The 24291-nt window shown below is 41.0% G+C and overlaps 2 protein-coding genes across 2 annotated transcripts in view; one reads left to right on the top strand and one right to left on the bottom strand.

Moving 5' to 3' along the window:
* Window positions 1-24291, bottom strand: part of NF1 (neurofibromin 1) — a 169223-nt gene that overhangs the window by 58348 nt on the left and 86584 nt on the right. The window lies entirely within an intron of this gene.
* On the top strand, window positions 1333-3772 carry OMG (oligodendrocyte myelin glycoprotein). Its single transcript, XM_044993593.1, has 2 exons — window positions 1333-1419; window positions 2179-3772. The coding sequence occupies exon 2, from the start codon at window positions 2185-2187 to the stop codon at window positions 3502-3504; it is 1320 nt and encodes a 439-aa protein (XP_044849528.1). The 5' UTR covers window positions 1333-1419; window positions 2179-2184; the 3' UTR covers window positions 3505-3772.

Here is a 24291-nt window from a genome sequence, read left to right as displayed (position 1 = left end):
TACTCTGAAAAGGGGGTTCCTGTAAAATATGGTGCCTTGGGATTCCAAGTTTATTGTCCCATAATAACTTAAATATGTAATTCACTCAGCTTAAAAGTAAAGATGTTTTTCTAACTGCCAGCTCTGAAAACTCAAGCTGAAATTCAATTCAACTGTATTCTGTCTCATGGATCAACATTGGCAATAAAGCTTCTGCTGGCCAAATTCCACATTAAGTTTCACTGGAGCAGCCCTTTTAACAGTAATGGGGTAGCAGAACATGACCCTCTATTTGGATCTTAATTAACTATTTTGATGAGGATATATGATCCAGAATAGAATTTAGCACACTGAATATTTAGTTTCATAGGGATAAGCTGCCAGATGCTGAAACCAGCTGTCCATAACATTTTGGCAAAGAAGGAAACAGTTTATAATTCTAAGATTGTAAGCTCTTTGGAGCAGGGCGTGTGCATCTGTATGTGCTGCACAGAGCATATTGTTAGCACATAATACAAAAATAGATAAACGACCGCAAAGCATTTTTTAAAAATTGTCATTGACAATTAAAACATTCAGTTTTATATCTACATTTTGTTCACTGACAGAGGAAAAGCTAAGATAAAAATAGCTACATAAGATGCCAGAAACACTGTGTCAGAAGGAAAAGTTTTATAAAAATTAAGGATTTTAAATGCATGTATTATATAATCAAATTCAAAACAAATAGCATAAAGCTGTACATTGATTGTTATGTTGATTGTTTGAGGCAAATTTAAATAAAGTCTCACTGAGGATATTTGTAAAAATGCCAAACAGTACTATACTGTACATGATAGAATACACTGACAATCTCATTTTAGCAGTTGAAAATTAAATTTTATATATGCTTCCAACTTGAAAGTATTATGAAAGACTTGGGCAGTATAGTTCAAGAAGGCTGAAGCAGAGGAAGCAAGAGTTAATTTGTAAAGACATTATTACAAAAGTGTAGATTAAAACCAAGGTACCAAAAACACAGCAGATATGAACAGCAGTTGTAAATAGGCTTTTAGGGGGAAATCAGCAATTAAGCAAAACTGAGCTATAGAAATTCTACTGGCTGTTTTGTGTAGTCAAACTAACAGGTTTTATTTTGATGGAGCCACATCTTGAAAAAGATGCATGTAGAGAAGTTTAGTAACTCAATTAAAAACCTGTCTATTTTGTTGAGCATGCACCCCTTGCAATAAATTTGAGTCAGCACCTACAACGGCTCTGCAGTCCTCCGATGTAGTGCTGATCAGGTGGTTGCAGAGCCCCTGCTAACAGCAATATGATGCAGCTGGAGAGGAAAGCACAATCCACAGAGAGGAACTGTAGCTACTCTCCAGAACAAGGCGACCTTTAAGCATAAATCTTTCAGAGAAATGATGCACTGATACTGCAGAAGGGACTGTGGTAAGTGTGGGGTTTTTTGGTTTGTTTTTGATTGTAAAAACCTACTGCAAAATTAAAGATACAGAAATTAGACTGAAAATATTGGTCTAACAATTGCATGCACCAGAAATTTGCTGCAGTGACAGTTAGATTTCATTCCAACATTAATTCAGGTTTCAAATATACATGTTGGCTAGCTTTAGAGAATGGGAGTAAAGTTATATAAAGGAAGAACATTACTAATGTCTGTTTTGGAATAGAGATGTGGAATCCGGATTTCAGGTTTCAAATGAGTTTGTAACAAATTATCTAGAGGAACTTCAACAAATCTTATTAAGACAAATACAGTGTGCATGTGTGTGTGGGATTGCTACATTACTGCAGAGATTTTTAAGGCAGATCCATTTGACAGCCATTTTTTCATCCATCTGTGTAAAAGAGCACATTATTCCTAAAATAATATAGGCTTGAAATCACTAAAAAACAAAGCAGACATTGTATAACATTTGGAATAGACTTGCATTTTAGAAAGAAAGCCCTAATTGAGCTCAAGGGGGAAAGGGAGATGAAAAAATGAGTTTCATTCTGCCAGACACATGCCTGTAAATGGAGGGATGTTTTGTAAACAATTATAAAAAGGACTATACCACAAAGGATATTTTTAGATTATTTTTTTATCCAATTTCTCCAGCAAGCCACCAGTGCAAAGATGACCCTTACAAATGTATTAAGTATATTATCTATATTATAATGGTGTCACTTTGGTATATTTAATTTCAGGCAACAATGGAATACCAGATACTGAAAACACGTCCTTGTCTACTGGTCCTGATTTTTATTCCCACTGTTCTGTGCATTTGTCCTTCTAAGTGTACGTGCTCAGGAAACAACAGAAATGTGGACTGTTCTGGCAGAAACTTGACTACACTGCCACATGAACTTCAAGACAACATTACATATTTAAATTTGTCTTTTAACCACTTTGTTGATCTTGATCATCAGCTGACCCGGTTCACCAATTTGAGGACCCTCGATATTTCAAATAATTGGCTCAAGAACATTCCTGCTCATCTGCCCAAGTCTCTATGGGAAATATGCGCCACGGGTAACAATATTAAAGTTCTTCAGAAACTTGATACAGCTTACCAGTGGAATCTTAAAGTGCTTGACGTTTCCAGGAATATGGTAGAAAGAGCGGTACTTATCAACAATACATTGAGCAGTCTCAAGTTTCTCAATCTCAGTAGCAACAAACTTTGGACAGTTCCAACCAATATGCCCTACAACATAGAGACGGTGGATCTATCAAACAACTTTTTAACACAAATACTTCCAGGAACACTGGTGAGGCTGCTACACCTTACAAACATTTATCTGCACAACAACAAGTTCACATATATTCCTGACAAAGCTTTTGACCGGCTCTTTCAACTACAAGTCATAACACTTTATAACAACCCATGGTCATGCAACGATAAGCAAAATATCCCTTACTTGCTCAAGTGGGTGAAGGAAACAGCAGCCATTGTGATAGGGTCTCCATGCCCCAATCAAACTGTGTCTTGGACTAATGCCACACCACTTTTGTCTGCTCCCACAGTTACAGACGCTAACCTCCCAGGTAAAGGAACAAAGGCAGCAGACACAAATGGCTCTCCAATGGCAACTGACCCAATCCAAGTGACAAAAATACGTGAACAATTTCGAGCAAATGAAGTTACATTAAGTGCTACCTTAAGCCAAACTGTATTATTTACAAGCACAGATAGACCATTACTCCTCTATCCAGAAGTTTCGACTACTCGAAAAATTAGTTCGCATGAAGCAGCAGCCACACACACTATCTACATTAAAAATTCAACTGATGTGAACTCAAGCATGATGAGTTCAACAGGATCATCCACTACTCCCATGACCCTAAGTATTACCAGCAGAATGCTAACAAACTACTCTAAAATGCCTCCACAAAGCACAACCGTTACCTTAAGGAAAGAGGAGTCCACCACAAATATTTTTAACACTCACGCGCCCTCCAAAGCAAGCATTTGCGGGATGTATTCATTCTATGTTGTAATGCTTAACGCAGTGGCAATTCTGATTGGCTAAGGGCTTGCATTTTCTTCTGAAAAATTAACACATTTACTCCAGTGAGAACTAGTTGGAGCAAAACCATCCAAGTCTAAGAGTGAATCAAATACAAGAAATTCAGTTTTGAAATTGACTTTGCTCTAAAGAAAGTAACCGTTCTAACAGAAAAAAGTGCACAATTAATGTCTTGATACTAAGCTGCTACTTATTTTAACGTCGTACTGAGTAAAACTAACCTATTAAATGCTTTGTTTTTATGAAACGTGCTTATTTTGTATTTACATTTTTAATTTTCCTTGCACAAAAATAAAACATCGGAATTTTATGTACTGGTTTTATGTATGTTTGGTCATTAAACATCCAGAAAAAATAAAAGGCCTGTAACACATCTGCTTTTTCTTGCTTGATTTGCCAATCAGTGATTCTTGTAATACAGCTGTGCTGATCCTCTAAGTTAAAATGAAATGCAAGAGAGGGTGAGGGAGAATAAAGTAAACTGAAGCTGTTTCACTAAGCACAAGTTATTATTCGTGGAAATATGGTTGGCATGTCTGTCTGTTTACTTCATAAATATGAACGATATTTTAATATGAATGAAGAGCCACAGTTTTAAATGCAGGAATTAAAAAGAAAATTATTTTGGTAAAAAAAAATTGGAGATATACCTCTCTCCTAGAACTGGAAGAGACCCTAAAAGGTCATCGAGTCCAGCCCCCTGCCTTCACTAGCAGGACCAAGTACTGATTTTTGCCCCAGATCCCTAAGCGGCCCCCTCAAGGACTGAACTCACAACCCTGGGTTTAGCAGGCCAATGGTCAAACCACTGAGCTATCCCTCCCCCCCAGTATCTACTGGATTGGGGAAAAAAACCAAGGACGGCAGCATGGTCTAGTTTTTCAGAAGGAGAAATGAGTGTCGAAGGAATGGTTTCTCTTCCTGGCTCTCCCACTGACAGACCTTGGGCAAGTCACTTCACATCTCTGTGCCTTCAATTCCCCAGACTGTAAAAAGGGGATAATACAGACCTACTATGACATTCTTGGATAACAAGCACAATAAATAAAAAAGTGACTGCTAAATGTAATTCGTTTACAATTTATTTCATGCACATCTCTAGCAAACTAAAGCCACTTACTCCATTATACTTAAAAGGAAAATCATGACATGAGTGGGTCATGATGTACCTTCATACTCATTTTGATCTGCAAAATGGACTGCAAGCAAATTTACCTATGCAAGATTACACCGCATATGTCAATTACAGTAAATATCTGATGATCAACTAATTAAATAGTAGAATGTACTTATTTGTCATTGAGACAAACCCTTGTGTTTTGAGAGCCATCATGGCCAAGAAAGAACGAAATTTAAGAGGAACTGTCTAATCAATTTTATCTTATGTGCCCACTTCCTTGTCTCAAGGGAATGAGCTCATAATTTAGCATGAGTATTATATTCTGCACACTACTGAGCAGTTATACTTACTTGCATGGTTCCACGTACTCTGCTGCAGAGTAGAACTAAATTGTGCAGCAAAGGTACTTGCTATATGCTACTGAAGGTCTGCAGCAATGCGAAATACAGAGAAAAACTATTGGAATAAGAGTTTTACTGAATTTATAACTAAGGCTATGATTTTTTCATGGCGGTTGCGGAAGTCACGGAATCCATGACTTCCAGCAACCTCTGTGAATCCAGCCCCAGAGGCTAGGAGCAGCAGTGTCCCCACGCCAGCCGCAGAGAGCCCATGCCACCAAGTGGGGTACCCCACAGCACCCGGCTGCCAGGGGCAGTCCCCCCCTCCCACAGAGCTCTGAGCCGCCACAGAGGGGGTGGGGAGGGGCAGAGTTCTGAGTGGCCCCATAGCTGCCCAGCCTCTGCAGGCAATGTGGGTACCCTGCAGCTGAGCTCCCCACTGTGTCATGGATATTAGTAAAAGTCAGGGACAGATGATGAGCTTCCATGAATTTTTCTTTATTGCCTCCGACCTGTCCGTGACTTTTACTAAAAATATCTATGACAAAAATCTTAGCTTTATTTATCACTATCACTCACTTAATATTTCAATATTACAAGCCTTTGTTAATGTTTGCCCACACATTTCAGGCAGTTGCTTAATTTCCAGCATGCCACAGGATCCAGCATGAGGGTGCAGCAAAAGCCAGGGGACCCCACTAGAATGTAAGTTCAGCCTGCTATTGTCGCATTTGGCTGCTAGGTGAGGGATATAGAACATTTACAACCCTCCTTTTAGCTACCTGGGAAGTGGAAGGAGGCAATGGAGAGGAGCACTGTAGGAATGAAGTTGGAAATAAAGCCAGGCACTAGGGGATAGGGCGTAGCTGGGAGGGGCTTTCAGAAGTGCTGCAGGAAGCATATTCCAGTTCCTTGAATTGAAGATACAGTTGGAAGCCACGGGTCTGCAGTGCCTTTGTCAGAGAGGCTGGTCGGGGGAACTCCTCATCAAGATTGCACACTGAAAACAGAACTGCCTCTGTCTCCCTTGTAGAAGAGGAAGAGGCTGGCAGGAAGCGGAGTTCTATCTGCTGTGAGTGCACATGCTCCATGCCAGATGCTAAAGCAACAGAGGGCTGCAAAATTTTCATGAATAACCATCTGTGCCTTGGAGCTGCTATCTAACCCCCCCGTTCCCTGCCCCCCCTGAACCTCTACCCTATCCAACCGCCCCCTTTTCCCTGTCCCCTGACTGCCCCCGCTCCTCAGAACCGCCTCTGCTCCCTGTCCCCTGACTGCCCCCGGGGACCCACTGTCCCTTATCCAAGCCCCCGGCCCTGTGGCTGAGGGGGAGGGGGAACACAGCAGGGGAGGGGTCTGAGGCTAGCCTCCCAGACCAGGACCTATGGGGCTGGATGTAGCCCATGGGCCATAGTTTGCCCACCTCTGCCTTAAGAGCTTACCATGTAACTTCAATGACTGCATAAAATCAGGGCCAACAGAAGTATCTGACCAACCCTTCCTATCTGCCATTGAATCTGATGTAACAGATTTATCCACTGGTGTCAATAGGCTTTGACCAAAATTCTACCTCAAGTCTACTCTCACATCATCAGGTGTATTCCAGGCCACTGGCCAGGACATTTAATAGATGGCACTGCCAGCAGCACAGTGATCCCAAGCATGCTGATGCATTAGCTTAGTACCGATGGGAGAGAAAAAAAGAGACACCAACCATCCACCACTTCCTGAATCAGGTATTTCTTGGAAATCTCCCCTTCACATATACTGGTCAAAACCTGCTTAGCTTGTGAGATATGCCAGAGGTCACAGAACAAGGCGAGATGACTGGACACACCTCGGCTGCAATCAGAAGCATTCTCCTACACTACATAGATACTAAACTCTGGCCGCACAATTCATTTAATCATGTCAAGTTTTGTTGGGTGTGACAGAATGAATCATGGAAGCAACTCTGAAATGCTCTAAGGGTGTGTCCAACGAACACTTAGTTCATGTTCAGTAAATGCTAAATGCAGTCTAGGGAAAAATCCTCTTGTCCAGCATGTCCAGGAGAACCAGAAACTTGGTTAGGGCAGGTAATTACTGCATACACTACGAGCTGCTATCTGGTTACCATAACTGACATAAGGCTGGAGATGGAAACTGGCCTCCTGTGTTTTCATCTGGCATTTTGTGGTTTCCTCCTCATGCAGAGGGACAGGGGCTGAGGCAGGTGAGGAGTGGGTGGCAACAATATTAGCAATTAGTCACAGCTAAGAGGTAATCTGAAGCAGTCATGAATATGTGGCAGCAGAGAATCCCTTTCCACCTATGATTTGAACAGTATGCAGACCCCCACTTCACGTTACTGGAAAAAAAAATCTCCCCAAATCTTAGGACCAGCCTTCTGTCTTAAATTTACCTACACTAGGGATAAGTTAAGAGGTCCTCTGGTCAATAGGCTGCTTGCAGGAAAGCAGGCTGAAATCATAAGGCTCTGCCAGCACTGTTGCTGAGCAACTAGAATTCATAATGGATAACATATTTGCCTACTTACTCACTGCTCTAACAGCAAGTCATTTGCATTCAAGATAAATGTGAAGAAAATAAAGAAATAAATTAACATGAATGCAAATACACAGGATTACATGCACTAGCTTCAGATTTTGTTCAGTACTGTATTTGCTTTAATTCTATTCTTTGATTACAAATATATTTTCATGCTTTTTAAAAAAAAAACACTTGTTGCCATGGTTACACACAAACATCACAAAGCCATGACAAAAACCAAGGTTTCAATTTGACTCTTCTGGGTGTGGACACAATGGAATCAGTTTTTGCTTTTCTTTAAATGGTAAAATCATTCCATCCAAATCACCCCTAAGAAAATGTTCTTCATCAGGTGTAAAATTTTTCAGAATACTTATAAAACACAATACAGCATCATCTCCCTGTGTGCATAAAATGTTTTAATATTAGTTGCTTCCATGCATATGCTAACAATTTTGGATTTTTTAAACTTAATTTCATGTCAGTACTTAAGCACTATGTCAGTTTGTGCATATTAATTGCTCATCTTTAGCAGCAACCCTTTTCATTGTTACTCAGTAGTTACAGCTTGCAACTATATATACTAGTATTGCCAGGCTGACACTTTATACAAAACTGGCTGAAAATTAGCAACAGACAAAGGATTTAAAATGTTAAATATTACTTAGGAGACCAAATTTCTACTGAAGGACAACAGGATGTAAGCTCCTAAGTCACTTTTGAAAATGGTGCTTTGGAAAATTTTATCCAAAATTTATGACAAACCATTATTGCCTCAAAGACACTTCAAACGAAAAAAAACCCCACCCAACCCTGCAAAATCTATCTCCATAGTGTAGGAGTGTTAAACATATTGCCTGCGAGTTGGGTCTGGCCTGCACTACAATTTCAGATTTTCTGGAATCTACGATTAAATTAAAAAAAGCTTCTAGCCCTCAGAGCTGCAGAGATAACCTTCCAAAGGCTAACATGGTATAATCAATGCAGTGACCACAGCCTGAGTCCCTGGACTGCCTTACTCATAGGTATGAACTCCCATGTTCCCAGTTAAGCCATTTAGGGTGTCAGTCCATTTAGAGTGTCAGCTTTTAAGAGCAACGTTAACACTTCAGAGTCAATAGTCATTGTTTAATCACTGATCATTTTTAGTATATACAATGGGGGGGGGGGGGAATGAAGCACACTGGGTTGGGAATTAGGAGTTGCCACAGGGGGAAAAATTCAGAGAAAGGACAGAGGAGATGAGAAACAGAAAAAAGGATGGGGAAGAAAAAGGAAATGTCTACACTGGCACTTTGTTGGCAAAACTTTTGTCATTCAGGGGTGTTAAAAACACACACATCCCTGAATGACAAAAGTTTTGCTGGCGAAAAGCGAACAGTGCTTTGTACAAAGCTCCTCCCGCTTGTGGGGGGTGGAAGTTCAGCGCAGCCACGTTGCTAAAAGCTCCGTAGTGTAGTCATAGGCAAAAAGGGCAGAATGAGTTGAGTCTAAAGGGGAGCAGATTTTCTCAGTGAGTGATGCATGCAACAAGGCATTGAACAAATTAACACATTTATTACATGCAGCCCATGTTTTCCCCTCAACTTCCCTGCAAACCTTCTCTTGACATGCATGTGCACTCTGCAGTGCAACGTGGGGAGTATACCATTTTGAATTTATACCGCACCGCCTAATTACCCACAGAATTTGGCTGCCTCTTCTGAATAGGTTTGATTGCCTTTGTTGGAGGAGGATGGGAATGGGGGGGACTTGGCCTAACATAAATGCCTTTATATCATGAGACAGGGCTTAGATCAGGAACTAAAAGTCACAACCAGGACTATAACACTAGATAGGTCACCAATCAGGATTACTTTTTTTAGTACAACTATACAACGAAAAAAAAACAGTATCGTGCCTGACAGACAGTGCTCTCCAGCACTGACTTTCATGAGGAAAAAAAAAATGCCCTCGGTCTGTATTATTTCCTCAATCCAAGCACTGCAAAAAGGAAATTAAGAAGAATTAAGCTGTCATCTGCAAAACACTTCCACCCACCTTTGCCTATCTTTAATATTTCTATTAATATTTGAATCTTAGCTTTTCAACACTTTAATACCGTTTTACAGGAATGAAAAAGTGAAACCATTCATTCAAGTGTGGACAGAGCAGATCCCATATTTCTTCTAGAGCCACTATAATCCCACCAGTATGTAGGTAAATACTTATTTATATTGTTCTACAGAACGTTCACACACTCAGCCTTATTCGTTCTAAATTACATTTCTTCAGACATGTCCGAGACACTGAGGGCATGGCTACACTTGCAGACAGAGCGCTGGGAGTTAAACCAGCCTTCGGAGACTGCAGCAGGGCAAACGCTGCCGAGTGTTTACATTCTCAGCTGGAAGCGCACTGGTGTGGCCACATTAGTAGCTCTTGCAACGCCACAAAGAGCAGTGCATTGGGGTAGCTATCCCAGTGTTCAAGTGGCTGCAACATACTTTTCAAATGCGGGGGTGGGGTGGAGTGTGACAGGGAGTGTATTGTGTGTATGTGGGGGGAGAGAGAGTGGGTTTTTGGGGTGCTGAGAGTGTGTCAGCATGTTGCCTTGTAAGTTCAGAGCACCCCTCAGGGCCAGCTTTAGGGAGATTCCCCTGATTCCCGGGAATCGGGCCCCGTGCTTAAGAGGGCCCCACACCCTCCGCCGAAGTGCCACTGGAAACAGTGGCAACCGATTGAGCTGCCGCCGAATTGCTGCTGCTATCTTCAGTGGCAGCTCAATCTCTCTCACACACTCACAGCAAGCAACATTCCACACTAATGGCTTGCTTTGTCCCGGAGCAGATAAGCATGCTGGCTGTCAGAAACGGAGCTTTGAAAGGGGATATCCACATTCCTACAGCCAATTCCAAAACAATGACAGGAGTTGCCACTTGATTTAAGGGGATTATGGGACATTTCTGGAGGCCGCTCAAAGCGCAGTAACGCAACACCTTGTTCACACTTCAGCCGAGACACAACAAGCATTATGCTTCTTGTGGAGGTGGATTACCAGAAGCGCTCCAGCTGCTGAGTCCAGGCGCTCTAAGTGCCTTGCCAGTGTGGACAGGTCGGGAGTTAGGGCACCTGAGGCTCCTTTAATGCGCTCTAACTTGCAAGTGTAGCCACGCCCTTAGGCCAAGTTCTAATTGTTTGTATCCATGCTGCCCACTGACCCCAATTGATACGTAAAGGTGTATTTAGTGCTATTTCAAGGCATGGTCTTAACCCCTTGTCAAGATGGAACTCAAAAATTACTATGCGTTTATAAAAGTACAGTAATGATTGAGTAGAAAAACACCTTGTCTTGTATCAAACACATCCAAACTTTGTAGAAAAATTCACCTTTGGGCTGAAAAGCAGTGTAAGATCAGCATATTTCTCCCCACTCTGCCAGAAAGTTACATGCCTGTAAAATTCGTTAGCAATTTAGCAGGAACTCAGAACAGAGGATTTCCCCCAATTTTTTCCTGACACAGCTAAGAGTAAGAAACAGATTTGTTATATATTTGCAACATAATGTGAGCCTCATTCAAAAATTAATTTATTTAGTCCCTTACCATCATTAACACACTATATGTAAAGACACTATACCACCAAAAATGTACCTTAATTGCATGCTTGATTTTCTAACATTCTTTTCCTATAACAAACTCTGGGCTGGTTATGCTCTCTTGCTTGACCTAAATAAGCAAGGAATATCCCATATTTCTACATAATAATCCACCATATCCAGAAACTTCAGAGAACTCCTGAATGCTGCTGATTTGATCAAGGCATAAGCTCATTCTTGGAAATTTTGAAGGGTTAAAATGCTTTCAGGGAATTACTTTACTTCCTTTAATCAATGCTGATTAGAATTTTTAAAAGAAGTTATTTACTTTGGGAAACAGAAATCCAATCAGACATAGGTAAACAATGAAACCAAGTCAGCTATTAGTTGGCTTTTGATTACATCATTATGAAGTGATACTTAAATAGTAGGAAAGAAATTAAAAATTAGAGACAGTAGTTTCAGAGTCAAAGGATATCTAGCAACTGAATTCATTTCTCCCTAAAGAGGATCTGAAACAATAAAAAGGTATGAAATTATACGATTTGCTAAAATTGTCTCAGCCTTCACTAAATTGTATTAATTGCTTAATTTTTACCTGGCTTGTGAACTTTACCTTAAGCATTTTGAGCTTGGGAACAGACAGCTCAAAGCCTGATGCCTTGATATTTTATAAGGAATCATATTTTAGGTTGGCTAGTCGTACATGTGTTTTATGTAAATTTTGCTTATACATTGAGAACTTTCTGTGCTGATCTCAGAACCTTTTGTTAAAATGTAAAATAATTATACTCCGTGTTGAGTAAGTACATGTGAACCTTATATTATTCTGTATTTTTTGACTGGACAATGTTATACTAATTGATCTCATGCCTTTTTAGTAAATGGTTCTTTAAAAAATTTGCACAAAAAGGAACTAAGTAAATTGGTTAAACTGAATAAATGGGAGTCAAGTTTTCCAAAAGGCTAAAATTATTGCACTGTCTGCTAAATGTGATTAAGGAATCATGGCTGATGGGTTCAAGCAAGTTTACTGCTCCCTTTGCTTTATTCAGATCTGACAATCCTTATGTGCTACAAAAAAAGGCCATACAATGCAGTGTGTTCAGGTAGGAAGGAGGAACTCTGATAGCAGTTGCAAACAGGATTCTCTTTATAGGCCAATGTTTTACTGTATGAGTACAGTTTATCAGGAGAGCAGTGAGCTAGATCAGTCTGCTGATTACCAGAAAAACAAAGTTTTTAAATTTGTGATATTTGTTCCACATTCTCCCCCCTCTCCAAAATAGAAGATGCTGTTCAAATCACAGCTGGCTGTCCTTGTTCTCGGGCTATGTGAGCTCCATTTAATTGGCAGTGTAAACAATGACAAGATTGCCCTCATTGACACCAACAACAAGGATAAGACAGCCCACGATCAGACCATCCAGGACAAGACTGCCCTCGACATCCAGCCCACCTCCATCACCCGGCTGACCAGCAAGGACAAATCCGAGGCCCCAACCACCATCTACCCCACCAGCAACAACAAAGATAAGACAGTCTCCGCCACCCACTCAACCAGAAACGACAAAGATAAGACAGCGTTCACCAGCAACGACAAAGACAACACAATCACCACCACCCACCCCACCAGCAACCACAAAGATAAGACAGTCTTCATCACCCAGCCCAACACGGACAAAGCTCCATCAACCATAAAACTTCCAAAGTCGTCGACATTGAAAGGTGATACAACTTCTCATTCTGGAGGCTTAGCTGCTACAATCCCTTCAATGTTTACTATTGCATCACTGATATGTGTTCTTTTGCTGTAGATTTAATGCCCCTCTTCTACTTTTCCACATGTAATCACTGATACCAATGTCAACTCTAAGAAGTCAACTCTTCTCGGCACCACTTTACCAAGACAGATGCATTTTCATCCTTTCAGTAGGCTCTGCAACCTTTTCAGATTAATTCTTAAATTATGTGATATTATGCCGTATGCAACTCTTTGTTAAGGTGTTTTCCTAGCCACTCCAGTTCTGTTGTCACCCCATTGTCAGCTTCATTACCCACCAGTGTTTAGTTTATCACTACCCCCTGCATGCTATGTAGGTACCAAGATTTTCCTAGACTATGACTATTAAAGCTATGGGATTCTCAGGGAGTTGGGTTTTGGTGTATTTGTTCCTTATATGTGGTTTTCTTCTTTTAACCCAAGCCACGTGGCATGAGCTGTGATAATAGGGTGATGGGTTCTATATAAATGCCTGATGTTCTTATTGGTATCATGTCTGAAAGATGGTTCATCTAAAACTATTTAACTTCTATATATACACAATACGGCAGATTTAGTATTTTATTGATCACATGGCATTATCTAGTTTTTAAACAATTTTATGTTATTCACAGCAATTAAAAATAAGTTGGGGTTGTCCAATTAGAAGCAACATTCCACTATTACCCGTGTTATTTTAAATGGGGGCGGGGAGAGGGATCTCAACTAAATTCGTTAAAAGCTACTACAGATTCTTCAAAAATTGATAGGTGTTAAATACCACAATGGACAGAAGCATGACAGTAAAAGCAACACACCTACATAGAGCAGAGAGCTATTTGTTACATTACTTTTGTTTCAAGGAACTTTAAACACACCACCACAATAAATAAATAAAGCAGCATTTACAATGGTAGGTACTAATTCTAGAAATGAACGAACAAGACAAAGGAGAGGAAAAGTAAATTATTTTCTTGGATTCATGCTCGGGTACTGCCTGGAGTGTGCCAGCATTCAGCATGCGTTCTTGGCAAACAAAAAAAAAATCCTGTCTCTCTCTTGAAAGGCTTTTCACATCTGACAAGTCAGTTTATTTACTTGTATTAAACATGACTATTCAAAGTTAATCTGTTCACATCTGTACTCAAATATTCGGGACTGAGTAATTAAGATGCCTTTTCAATGAGGCTTCATTTTAGAGTAATACAACAAATATACTAGCTATGCCTTGTAAAAGGGTTAACATTCTTGTATTAAGGAAAGACATGCCAATTTAAAATCCCTTGCAGTTCTATTTAGCAGTCAAGCTATTAAAATTCTGTTAAAATGTTTTAAGGTACATTTTTTTAAGTTGTTCGCCATATTGCTATGTCACAATTACAATATGCCTCTATTCTGCAGTTAAAATAAAACAGTTTTGTTCATATAATCAAACAGCCAAAAACCTACATAGCTGGTCTCTGTACAATTTTTGGTTTTAAATTTTACATTTTCGATATTGCATCCGAAGAAGTGGGTATTCACCCACGAAAGCTCATGCTGCAAAACGTCTGTTAGTCTATAAGGTGCCACAGGACTCTTTGCTGCTTCTACAGAACCAGACTAACACGGCTACCCCTCTGATACTTCAATATTGAAAGCACTCTCAATTACATATTTTCTGAAAAGTTTGTTCTCCCATATTAGCTCTCCCAAGCATCAATCATGGTTCTAGCAGCACTTTGGTCATCAAAATCTTCTCATTTTCTTACCAAGTTCACCTTTTTTCCATTCCTGTCTAGAGAGTACATGCTAAATGTACATGCTTCCATTTATCATGTATAGCTTTCTTTGTAACCCGTGATGGATTATTCCTTCTTCATTGCTGCTCAGCAAGAAGTGTGTGTGTGTGGGGGGGGGGAAACCATGTAATCCAACCTAACGAGGCTCAAAATGCTCAGCTTTCTAAGTGTCACCCTTTAATAGTCCTGTCCTTAGTTTTTGAAAATTCTCATCGTATGTGGAACTGTTCATACAAGACAACTTCTGCAGACAAACAGGACAAAAACTGGTCCAAAGTCAAGAAAGAGGACCAACAATGTCAATGCCAGTTCCCATGGACACGATGCCAACTCTCAAATATGCAGCCGAGCGCCAACCAAGGCAGCCTTTTAAGACTCCATAGTTGTTAAAACAACCTCTAGCTCAGACACACAGATGGAGAACCCACGGTAAGTCTCTCAGCTGAATCTCTTGTAGCCAACAGGAAGGGCACACATTGCTTAGAGAATAAGGTGACTATTTGTTGGGTTGTGGGAAAGGAGGTAACAGTTGGAGTCTCTCGTGGAGGAGAGGGCAGAAATGGGGGCAAGTCTTGGGGAGGAAGAAACTTATTCTTAAACAAGTGAGGGCACACAAAAAGGTTCAGTTAAACAACAAAACTTGAGTCTCAGTCCATCACTATTTTATTGGAGCACACCACAGAATTAAGCACCCAGAAAGATCTTTATTTCCTCTAGTCTACAGGGACTAGATTTGTGCATTTGATTTTTATTGGTGTTACTGTGGGAAGGCTGGACTGAAGGAGTGGGTTTTGTGTAGTCCTCTGGAGGAACTGAGGTTTGTGGTCATTCTAACCTCTCGACACGGAATGTGTGACCCAAAAACCAAGAAAACTCTGTCTATGAAACAAATCACATGGGGCTGACAGTTCCACTATACTTGTGCAATGGAGCTGTCACAGGAAGTCATGACCATGAGAGACCAAGTGGTTCCTAAGATAACTTGGGCCAGTCTTGCATACAAAATAAGAGAACTGAAATTTTCAATATGACCTCATATTCAATATCAGAGCTCTCCCCAGTACTTTACCCTTCCTATTTGTACCTTGATCTTTGGTTCCCATTAGCATCCTTATAGAAAAGCAGCACAATATAAGAAAAGATCAATGTCCATTTTTGCAATCTCACATATTTAATATCCAGTTTTATTCACTAAAGAGCAAACAAAACAAAATCTAGATAATTACAGAGTTGTTTCTTGATTTTCAATCTACTGGCCAAAGGAAGGACAGCAAGCCAGTTTTAGAAAAATAAGTGTAAGCTTTCACTTAAAACTCTGACTCACAATGTTTCAGCTGACCAGTTTTGAAAAGGATCCAGTCATGATAGTGACTGTCCTTCCAATCCCTTCCCACTCTGGCCTTCCCAATAGGCTCCATCCCTCTCTGAGATATGCCTCACTGAACATTTTAAGAGTCATCCACAACTACATGAAAGGTCACAATATTTCATCCTGTCCCTCCAATTTTACGAGCATTATATTTTTATTTATAAGATGTCTCTTCTGGAAGTACAACATTTGTTACAGTACACAAACAGGGGTAGTACAGATCTGGGGGAAAAGGTATCTTACAACTTCTCCTCTCCCCTTACTCTCTCCTTCCATTAGGCAAATAGAGGAGTTTAAGAACACAGCAAGCTAAATAGACAGGCCTTGCCCTTAGCCAGGAAGGCAAGTACACGTTCCCACCTTACATCAACAGAGTGAGTCAGAACTGAGCACCCCGAATACCCTTCTATAAATCCTCTTGTTTTAAATCTAGGAATTATTAACTCAAGCACCTCAGCTGACCTCAACTGCCATGGCGGGGTTAGGGGTTCTCAGATACCCAGAGCCTCAGCCATATATTATTGACTCTCAAAACCAACATCCTACTGAGCAGAGAAAATACTTTTCACTCATAATTCCATCTCTCAATCTTTTGATGATAGTATCCAAAGAGAAATACTCACAACAATCTCTAAGACAGCAGATGAACATGAGTGGTAGCGAGGCATGAGGGAGCTTCGTGTTGCACTTTACTTGCCGCTGCTCATGGTTTGCTCTCATGTATGGTGGAAGACTTCAGAGATATGGCTTGGAGTGCAGTGCTCCTAGCTGTTAAGCAATAAAGGCTGTTGGCCTTGCTGGAACCCTAGGCATAGCTGCCAGGGTGAACCAAAAGTAGGCCTGGCCTTAGCAGAATAGTAACATGCCAGGTATTGGCTAACCAAGTAAGCACACTCCTGGCCTGAGCGGATGGAACAAAAACACCCAGAGCTCTCAGGTAACTACAAACAGATGGTACAGGAACACATTGACGCCCCCGTAAGAGAAGGATGGAATGACAGGATAATAATGAACAGCATATAAAATGTAATAATGCAACTTATTTGTACTAATGGATAAAAGGAGAGTGGAGGGAGGGGCATCTTTGTACTGGCCTAGGGGATAACGTTATGTTATGTTAGCTGAGCTGGCACCTTATTGTGGGCATACATGGGTTAGGGTACCCGGAGTTCCTATGAGGCACTAGCGCTGTGTTTTGTTGACAATGAACCTGGCTGAGTGCCTTCGCCACTGAACTGAGCCTGTGGTCTTTCAGCAGACTTCGACATTACTCATACAGAATCAACACGCTGCACGCTCTGCTAGTTCAGCTAACACTGGCGCTCCAAGAGCAGCAGCACAAGCATCATTAACAACATCGCAGCACTAGCACAAGAACGACAGACAAAACTATAAAAACAAAACTGATATTTCTACTTTGCTAAAGCTAAATTAAAAGATCACCAGAGCGCCTACGAATGAAAAGAGCATACAAAGTCAAACTGAAATGGAGATTACTAAAGTAAGAGATTGGTAAAAGAAAATATAACAATACACAGAAAAAGAGATAATGGGGGTGGTGAATTATCAAAATTCCTTTGAGTACCAGGCATTAAAAAAGGAACAACGATCTCAGTGATGGGTGCAGAAAGAAAAGGACAAGTAAACAAGAACTGACATGATAGCCACAAAGTGTTTCAACAGTTGTCACTTTAGATAGTTGATTTAATTAGAGGAACTAGCGGTCATCCCAGCCCCCTGGAGAACGAGAACTTGTGGGCCAGAAGCCAAGAAGGCTTGGTCTCTTAAAGTAGAAAGCCAGTCTTGAGGCTGACAGTTCCATGGATCCAGTGGAACGGCGCTGTTACGGGAGGTTGTGATCATGAGGGGTGAGTGGTTCCTCAGAAAACATGGGCGAGTCCCATGTACCGTTTTGAAGAGGTGGCTTAAGGACAGTGGGACCAGAGTTTGCTGTGTGACGCAGGAACCCAGATGGATGGTCGTCATTTCCCCCAGTTAGTTGTATGCCATGGAAAGTATTGAAGATTAATCTGTTACTAACAAAAGTTTTGGACTGAGACCTCTTAACAACTGAAAAGTATAAGAGGGGAGATGTGGAAAAGAATACTATGCTAAAATGATCCTAAATAGCTAGAACAGCAAGTATGGATTATTAGGAAAAGAATTAGCACTTACTCTGGTGAGGAGGTGGGTACATTGCTCAGCGTTTGGGAGGGATGGGTTAAGCTAGTTTACACATTATTTTCTGGGAAAATAAACTTAAGATCAATAAAACTCTACAGGGCAAAGTAATAGTATTTAAAACCATATGCCAAAATGTACTTTTCCTGTTTGATGGATGCTGGACCATGCCATTAACAATTTCACAGACTGAGGAATCTCCTTATCAGCTACCTAGTAATATAATATTAGGATGCTAAAATTTTGTACCCATCAAGAAATGCAAGAAAATCTTCACCCAAAAACATGGCATTATTGTGCAAGGGAGTCTGATTCTGGTTCAGTTAGATAGGAATAACTTATTGCAATCACTGTATCATAAGACAGCCAATCAGCTTCTGCAAGATGTTACATATCAGTGATGCGATAAGCTCCAGGGACAAAACCTTGTCTTTCCACTGAGCGTCTATTGCTATAGACAGAAGCCTGTCCATGGTGCAAGAGACTGGGGGTCTCCACCCAGATCAGAAAGCACAGAATTTTTTTTGCAAAACTGTTGTTCAGGATTGTTATGCTGATGGAACAGAACAAAGGAAATGGGAGATGGAGCCTTTCACCTCTAGATCACAGCTCAAATCCAGCCCAGTAATGAGAAGTTACTATGCAGTGGGCTATGTATAAATGCATTGGTAATGCCAGTTTAGCTCCCAAAGGACAAGTTCACAAAAATGACTTCTTGGCAGCGTCAGCACAGAGGCCAAGGATGTAATGGGAATGGTAACCAAACAATGCCTGTCATTCCTAGAAGTGGACCTTCCAGGTGAGGACTGAGGGACATTGAATGGTATGTGGGAAAATCTGCCATTTGTACTCCAGTGGTTCTGAGGAGGAATTTAATCTCCAGGGTTGTCAGCCTACTAGCACCTTTTCCAGGACCACTACATTTAAAAAAATCTTAATCTCCTGGTAAAACTTGTGTATGTTTCCCCAATGAACATTAGAAGAAGAGAGCTGGATATATTAAAACCTGCATTTTGTCTGATTTATTACTTGGATATTAGTAGGAAGTTCTGAAATATGAACATACTGGCTTGCTTATGGGAGAGAATAGTAAGTAGAGTTAAATAATTCTGTCTTTATTTTTATCTTCTAGAGTTGCCCTAGTTCAATGAGTGCTCAACTACTAGTAAACTCCCAATTAAAAAATCCTGACTGCAGTGGTTCCTACTTAGCTTTATGAGTTCACCTTTTTCAACTTTTATGTAGGAATATATGAACATTAACGTTTATACACCTGATCTTAGGCTCTGTTAGTTAAAAATGTGTTGACTGCCTAACAGGCAAATACTCCCCCCTGTGGGCATGCTATGAAAGCCAGTTTATACATTAATTCAGCAGAGCACAGAACAATTACAATAAAACTGTGACTATTGCTGCACTACAAATGGCTGTGGATACACATTACACAAACAGCTCCCTGAAGTTCCTTGGGCTTTTCTTGGCTCATCACTGACTTGTTCAGATTTGATGGTGCTTCAGATTTATGGTAAGTCGCAGCTTCAGATTTCTAGTAAAGTCACAGTGGAACACAGGTGGCATAGCTGCAGGACTATGTTCACTGCCACCTCAGGGGAGCTGCACATATAAATCACTATGGTTCATAATGTTCCATAGCAACTTTCACCCAAAGATTACTATGTGCTTTACAAAAGTGCATGTTATCCCTAATTTTCAGATAGGGAAGCACAAAAAGTTGAATGACTTTCAAGTCAGAAATAGAATCCAGGCCTTCTGACAGTTTCTCGCACTATCCACTGGACAACACTTATTTTACAATTCAAATAATTAACTTACTACTCTTCCTGGTCATTTGTTCAAGTCAATATGGAAAATACATTTCAAATGGTATTCAGTTTGTTCCCTTAGCAGTGAAATCTTAAGACATTCAACGTGTAAGGGCACAGGGTGCAATCTTGTGAGGTGCTGCAGGCACGCAGTAACGCATTAAAGAAATATCCTCTACTCCTACTGAAGGTAGTGGAATATTTGGAGAACCCCCAAGTGTTCTACACCTCGCAGGATTGAGCTCCACAATGAATATCTATTAGCACACTGAATGACTTGAAGTTTCTCAATTGCAGTACTCAACAACTTGGTAAAGTTCAACAAATGGAAACCACAGTTACAAAACAAGCAACTAAACTCAAGTGTTTCCTGGTACACCATTATGCAACCTTTTACTTTGACAACCAGTTTGCATGCAGCCCCCGGACTGCGACCATCTCTTTCAACTTCAGATATTTGTTCACCCCAAACAAATGCTGAAAAGCAAAAATAGGACTTAATTGCTAAAAGCGAATGATGAAAACAATTCTCTGATACAGCAGCTGATTTTGGTGACAGACTGAATATTTTTGGTAGCAGCTCAGCTACTTCACTTATTAAGTTCTTTCAGGACTCTTGGATGCATACCAGCAAGTCCAGGTGACCTGCTGATCAATTTGCTCAGCCACTCCTTTTTTGAGATACCTCAAGTCTGACAATATCCCAGTTTTATTACCAGATAAAAAACACAGCACATATGGGAGAGGTCTCTCTCCAACAGAAAGTTAACCCAAGAAGCGTTTGCTAAGGATGCTGTACAAATATAGATTTTAAACAAGTATTTGGGGTCCCTGGTGAAGAGACATTTTAAAACAACTATTTAACTCTTAAATTCTCCCCTTCCTCCTTCTCTCCATAGGGATGCCTCATGGGATTTATTTTGTTTTAAGGAAGTGACACTTTGGGCCTAAACATGCCGATAGTATCCCTTCAGCACCATACCTCTCAAAATGCACATGGAAGAGTATATCACATACTGATTATTTTCCCTCTAAGTGCCAGCATTCCAATGGAACATTGATGAGTGATGGGCAGCTGTCAGCCAGAAAAGGGTTAAGAAGATTTTAATTGCTGCACAAAGTAAAACCACTTAAGTGTCCAATAGCTCCATCTATTCAAAAAAAGTTGAACATCTCAGCACCAAATCTCTCAATGTTTGGTAACAGACTTGAACAGCAATGTACTATGTGCCTAGAAAACCTCTACCATGAAGGCATTTTTAAGCCTGAATGGTTATGCTATTTAGTCTTTCCCCAGAATTATAACATTAGTTTTATGTAATGAATTAACTGTAGACACCTTTGCTTCAGTACTTTCAAAGTATACCACAAGATAAAGTGCTGGTAAATGTTATGCATATGTATACACCCCCCCCCCATTATTTCCAGGAATTAAAGAACTCCTCTCTTCAAACGATAAGGCTTTTTCATACATTACTAATGAGGAATACACAGACAATGTGATAAATCATTTTACAGAAGATATACTGTATACGCTGGAGCTGGCTCTGTTCCTTTGCACAGTTATAGCCCAGACAGCATGAACTTTGTTAGATGGATTATCTATCCGTGGCATTTGCACGCCCAATTTCCTACTTGAAGTGGATGAGCAGCTAACTTATGAATTTTATTTTCCTTGACATGAAATGAGGCAGTTTGTGCTGGGGAAAAAAACTGAAGAGAAAGATGTGGCAAACAAACAGCCTTTTATTGTTGGTTGAAACTAGGTGTGTTTAATAAGACATCAGAGATATGAACTTAAGACCAGGCCCTATCTTCTGATGTAAATGGAGGGGGCTGAAACACAGTAGCTCTCACATCGAAGGGAAAAGGTAAAAGAAGAAATGGAGGAAACCGACTCTGCAACGTTTTTTCCCCTCCAGCCCTAGTCCCATTCCCTGTAAGCTCCCTGCCCCCCCCGCTCACTACATTCCCCCTCCCTCGGTGGCCCACCCTCACTCACTTTTACTGGGCTGGGGCAGGAAGTCAGAAATTAGGGGTTCAGGGTGCAGGAGGGGGCTCTGGGGTTGGGGGTGGAGCAGAGGGGTTCAGGGTGTGAGAGGGGACTCTGGGCTGAGGCAGGGGGGTGAGGCCAGGGATGAGGGATTTGGGGGGGGCTCATGGCTGGGGTAGGGGGTTGGGGCTCGGGCTTACCTCCGGCGGTTCCTGGTCAGTGGCACAGCAGGGGAGCTAAGGCAGGCTTCCTGCCTGTCCTGGCACCGCGGACCGTGCTGCGCCCCAGAAGCAACCACCAGGTCTGGCTCCTAGGTGGAGGTACAGCAGGCAGCTCTGCGCACTGCCCTCGCCCGCAGGCACTGCAGAACTGGTGCTTGGGGTGAGGGCAGCATGCGGTGCCCTGTGTCCCCCACGCACCCTCAGGAGCTGGACCTGCTGGCCACTTCTGGGGTGCAGCACGGACCCGTAGCACCGCTGACTGGACTTTTAACAGCCTGGTCGACTATGCTGACCAAAGCCTCAGGGGTCCCTTTTCGACCGGGTGTTCCAGTTGAAAACCAAACACCTGGTCACCCTACCTCTAACCTGGGAAGTGTTCCTGCAAAAAAGTTTTCTTTAACTTCTGATTCATTCTGAAGGAAAAAGTATGTTCTAAAGCAGGGGTAGGCAACCTATGGCACATGTGCCGAAGGCAGCGCGCAAGCTGATTTTCAGTGGCACTCACACTGCCCGTGGTCCTGGCCACCAGTCCTGGGGGCTCTGCATTTTAATTTAATTTTAAATGAAGCTTCTTAAACATTTTTAAAACCTTATTTAAATAAAAGGTAATAATTGGAGATATACCAATCTCCTAGAACTGGAAGGGACCTTGAAAGGTCATCTAGTCCAGTCCCTGCCTTCACTAGCAGGACCAATTTTTTCCCCAGATCCCTAAGTGGCCTCCTCAAGGATTGAACTCACAACCCTGGGTTTAGCAGGCCAATGCTCAAACCACTGAGCTATCCCTCCCCCCAAGGGAGGGATTTACTCCCTTGGGAGGTATTTACTTTACATACAACAATAGTTTAGTTATATATTGTAGACTTATAGAAAGAGACCTTCTAAAAACGTTAAAATGTATTACTGGCATGCAAAACCTTAAATCAGAGTGAATAAATGAAGACTCAGCACACCACTTCTGAAAGGTTGCCGACCCCTGTTCTAAAGTATATTTGTATGAACCCCAGGGATAAGTCATTTCTGGCAGGGATGAATGGGTATCACTCAGAGGACGGAAAACTATCAGAGGAAAAAGTAGTGACTCCAGCTCACCCTTAAAAATGGTGCTGGAACTCTAACATGGAATCCTAAGAGTACATTCCAACACATCACTGACTACTCCTCTTTTCACAGGACAAACATAAAAGACATTTTTTTTCCAAATAGGCACCAAAATTAAGCAGATTTAAGTCTCTCATTGGACTGCCAGATTACTAGTTGTTCTGGGAATCATGTATTAACATTTTGGGAATAATTTTGAGGTCTATGGCAGACTCTACCCAAAATGTTGGCTATTAAAAACATCCTTGAACAAATGGTAACCAGGAGAACCCACCAGCATGACAAATTTATTTCCATGCCTAACTTGTATGCAATGGACTCTCCCCACTGAAGATGCTGCAGCTGGTTTGGTGAGACAGTAAGCTACCAAATTCTTTAAAACTCCACTGAATTTAGCACTACATACATATTTTAACATCTTGTCTTCACACAATGTTTCACTGATTTAGCTATAAGTAAGTTTAACAAATCTATTTGGTTAAAATGGCTGCAAAACCCTGTATGGACATTCTTAATTCTATTTATTCCTGGCTTATATCAATTTAGCTTAAATCTGCCTAGAATCAAAGTAAGCTAAATCAATATAAACCAGGCATAAACTGAATTAAGAATGTCCACACAGGATTTTGCATCTGTTTAATTAAATTAGTTAGTTAACTCATAACTGGAGTTCAAGATGTGTGATCCCTATCTGTATTCCACTGTGGGTACACCATGCACTCCATATGACTGAGAACCAAGCTTTCTAGCAAGTAGTGTCCATTAGTCTGTTCTCATGAAGATGCTTTCCTTGAATGTGTACCGAAGTTCCACCTCTTACCCAAAACCAAGGACAATCTGAAGCAGAGGGGAAGGAAGGTGGGTAGTGGGATACAAATAGGAACCACACATCTCAAAGAACTCCAGTTAAAAAGGATAAGTACTTCGCTCTCCTCTTTGAGTGATGTTCCCTATGTGTATTCCACTGTGGGTGGCTGAAAAGCAGTAGT

The sequence above is a fragment of the Mauremys mutica genome, chromosome 19, assembly GCF_020497125.1.
Source record: "Mauremys mutica isolate MM-2020 ecotype Southern chromosome 19, ASM2049712v1, whole genome shotgun sequence".
NCBI lineage: Eukaryota > Metazoa > Chordata > Testudines > Geoemydidae > Mauremys > Mauremys mutica.
This window is presented reverse-complemented; position numbering and strand designations above follow the sequence as displayed.

What these genes read in the sequence shown, in the direction of transcription:
- OMG (XM_044993593.1), top strand. Translation starts at nt 2,185, where the DNA reads ATGGAATACCAGATACTGAAAACACGTCCTTGTCTACTGGTCCTGATT.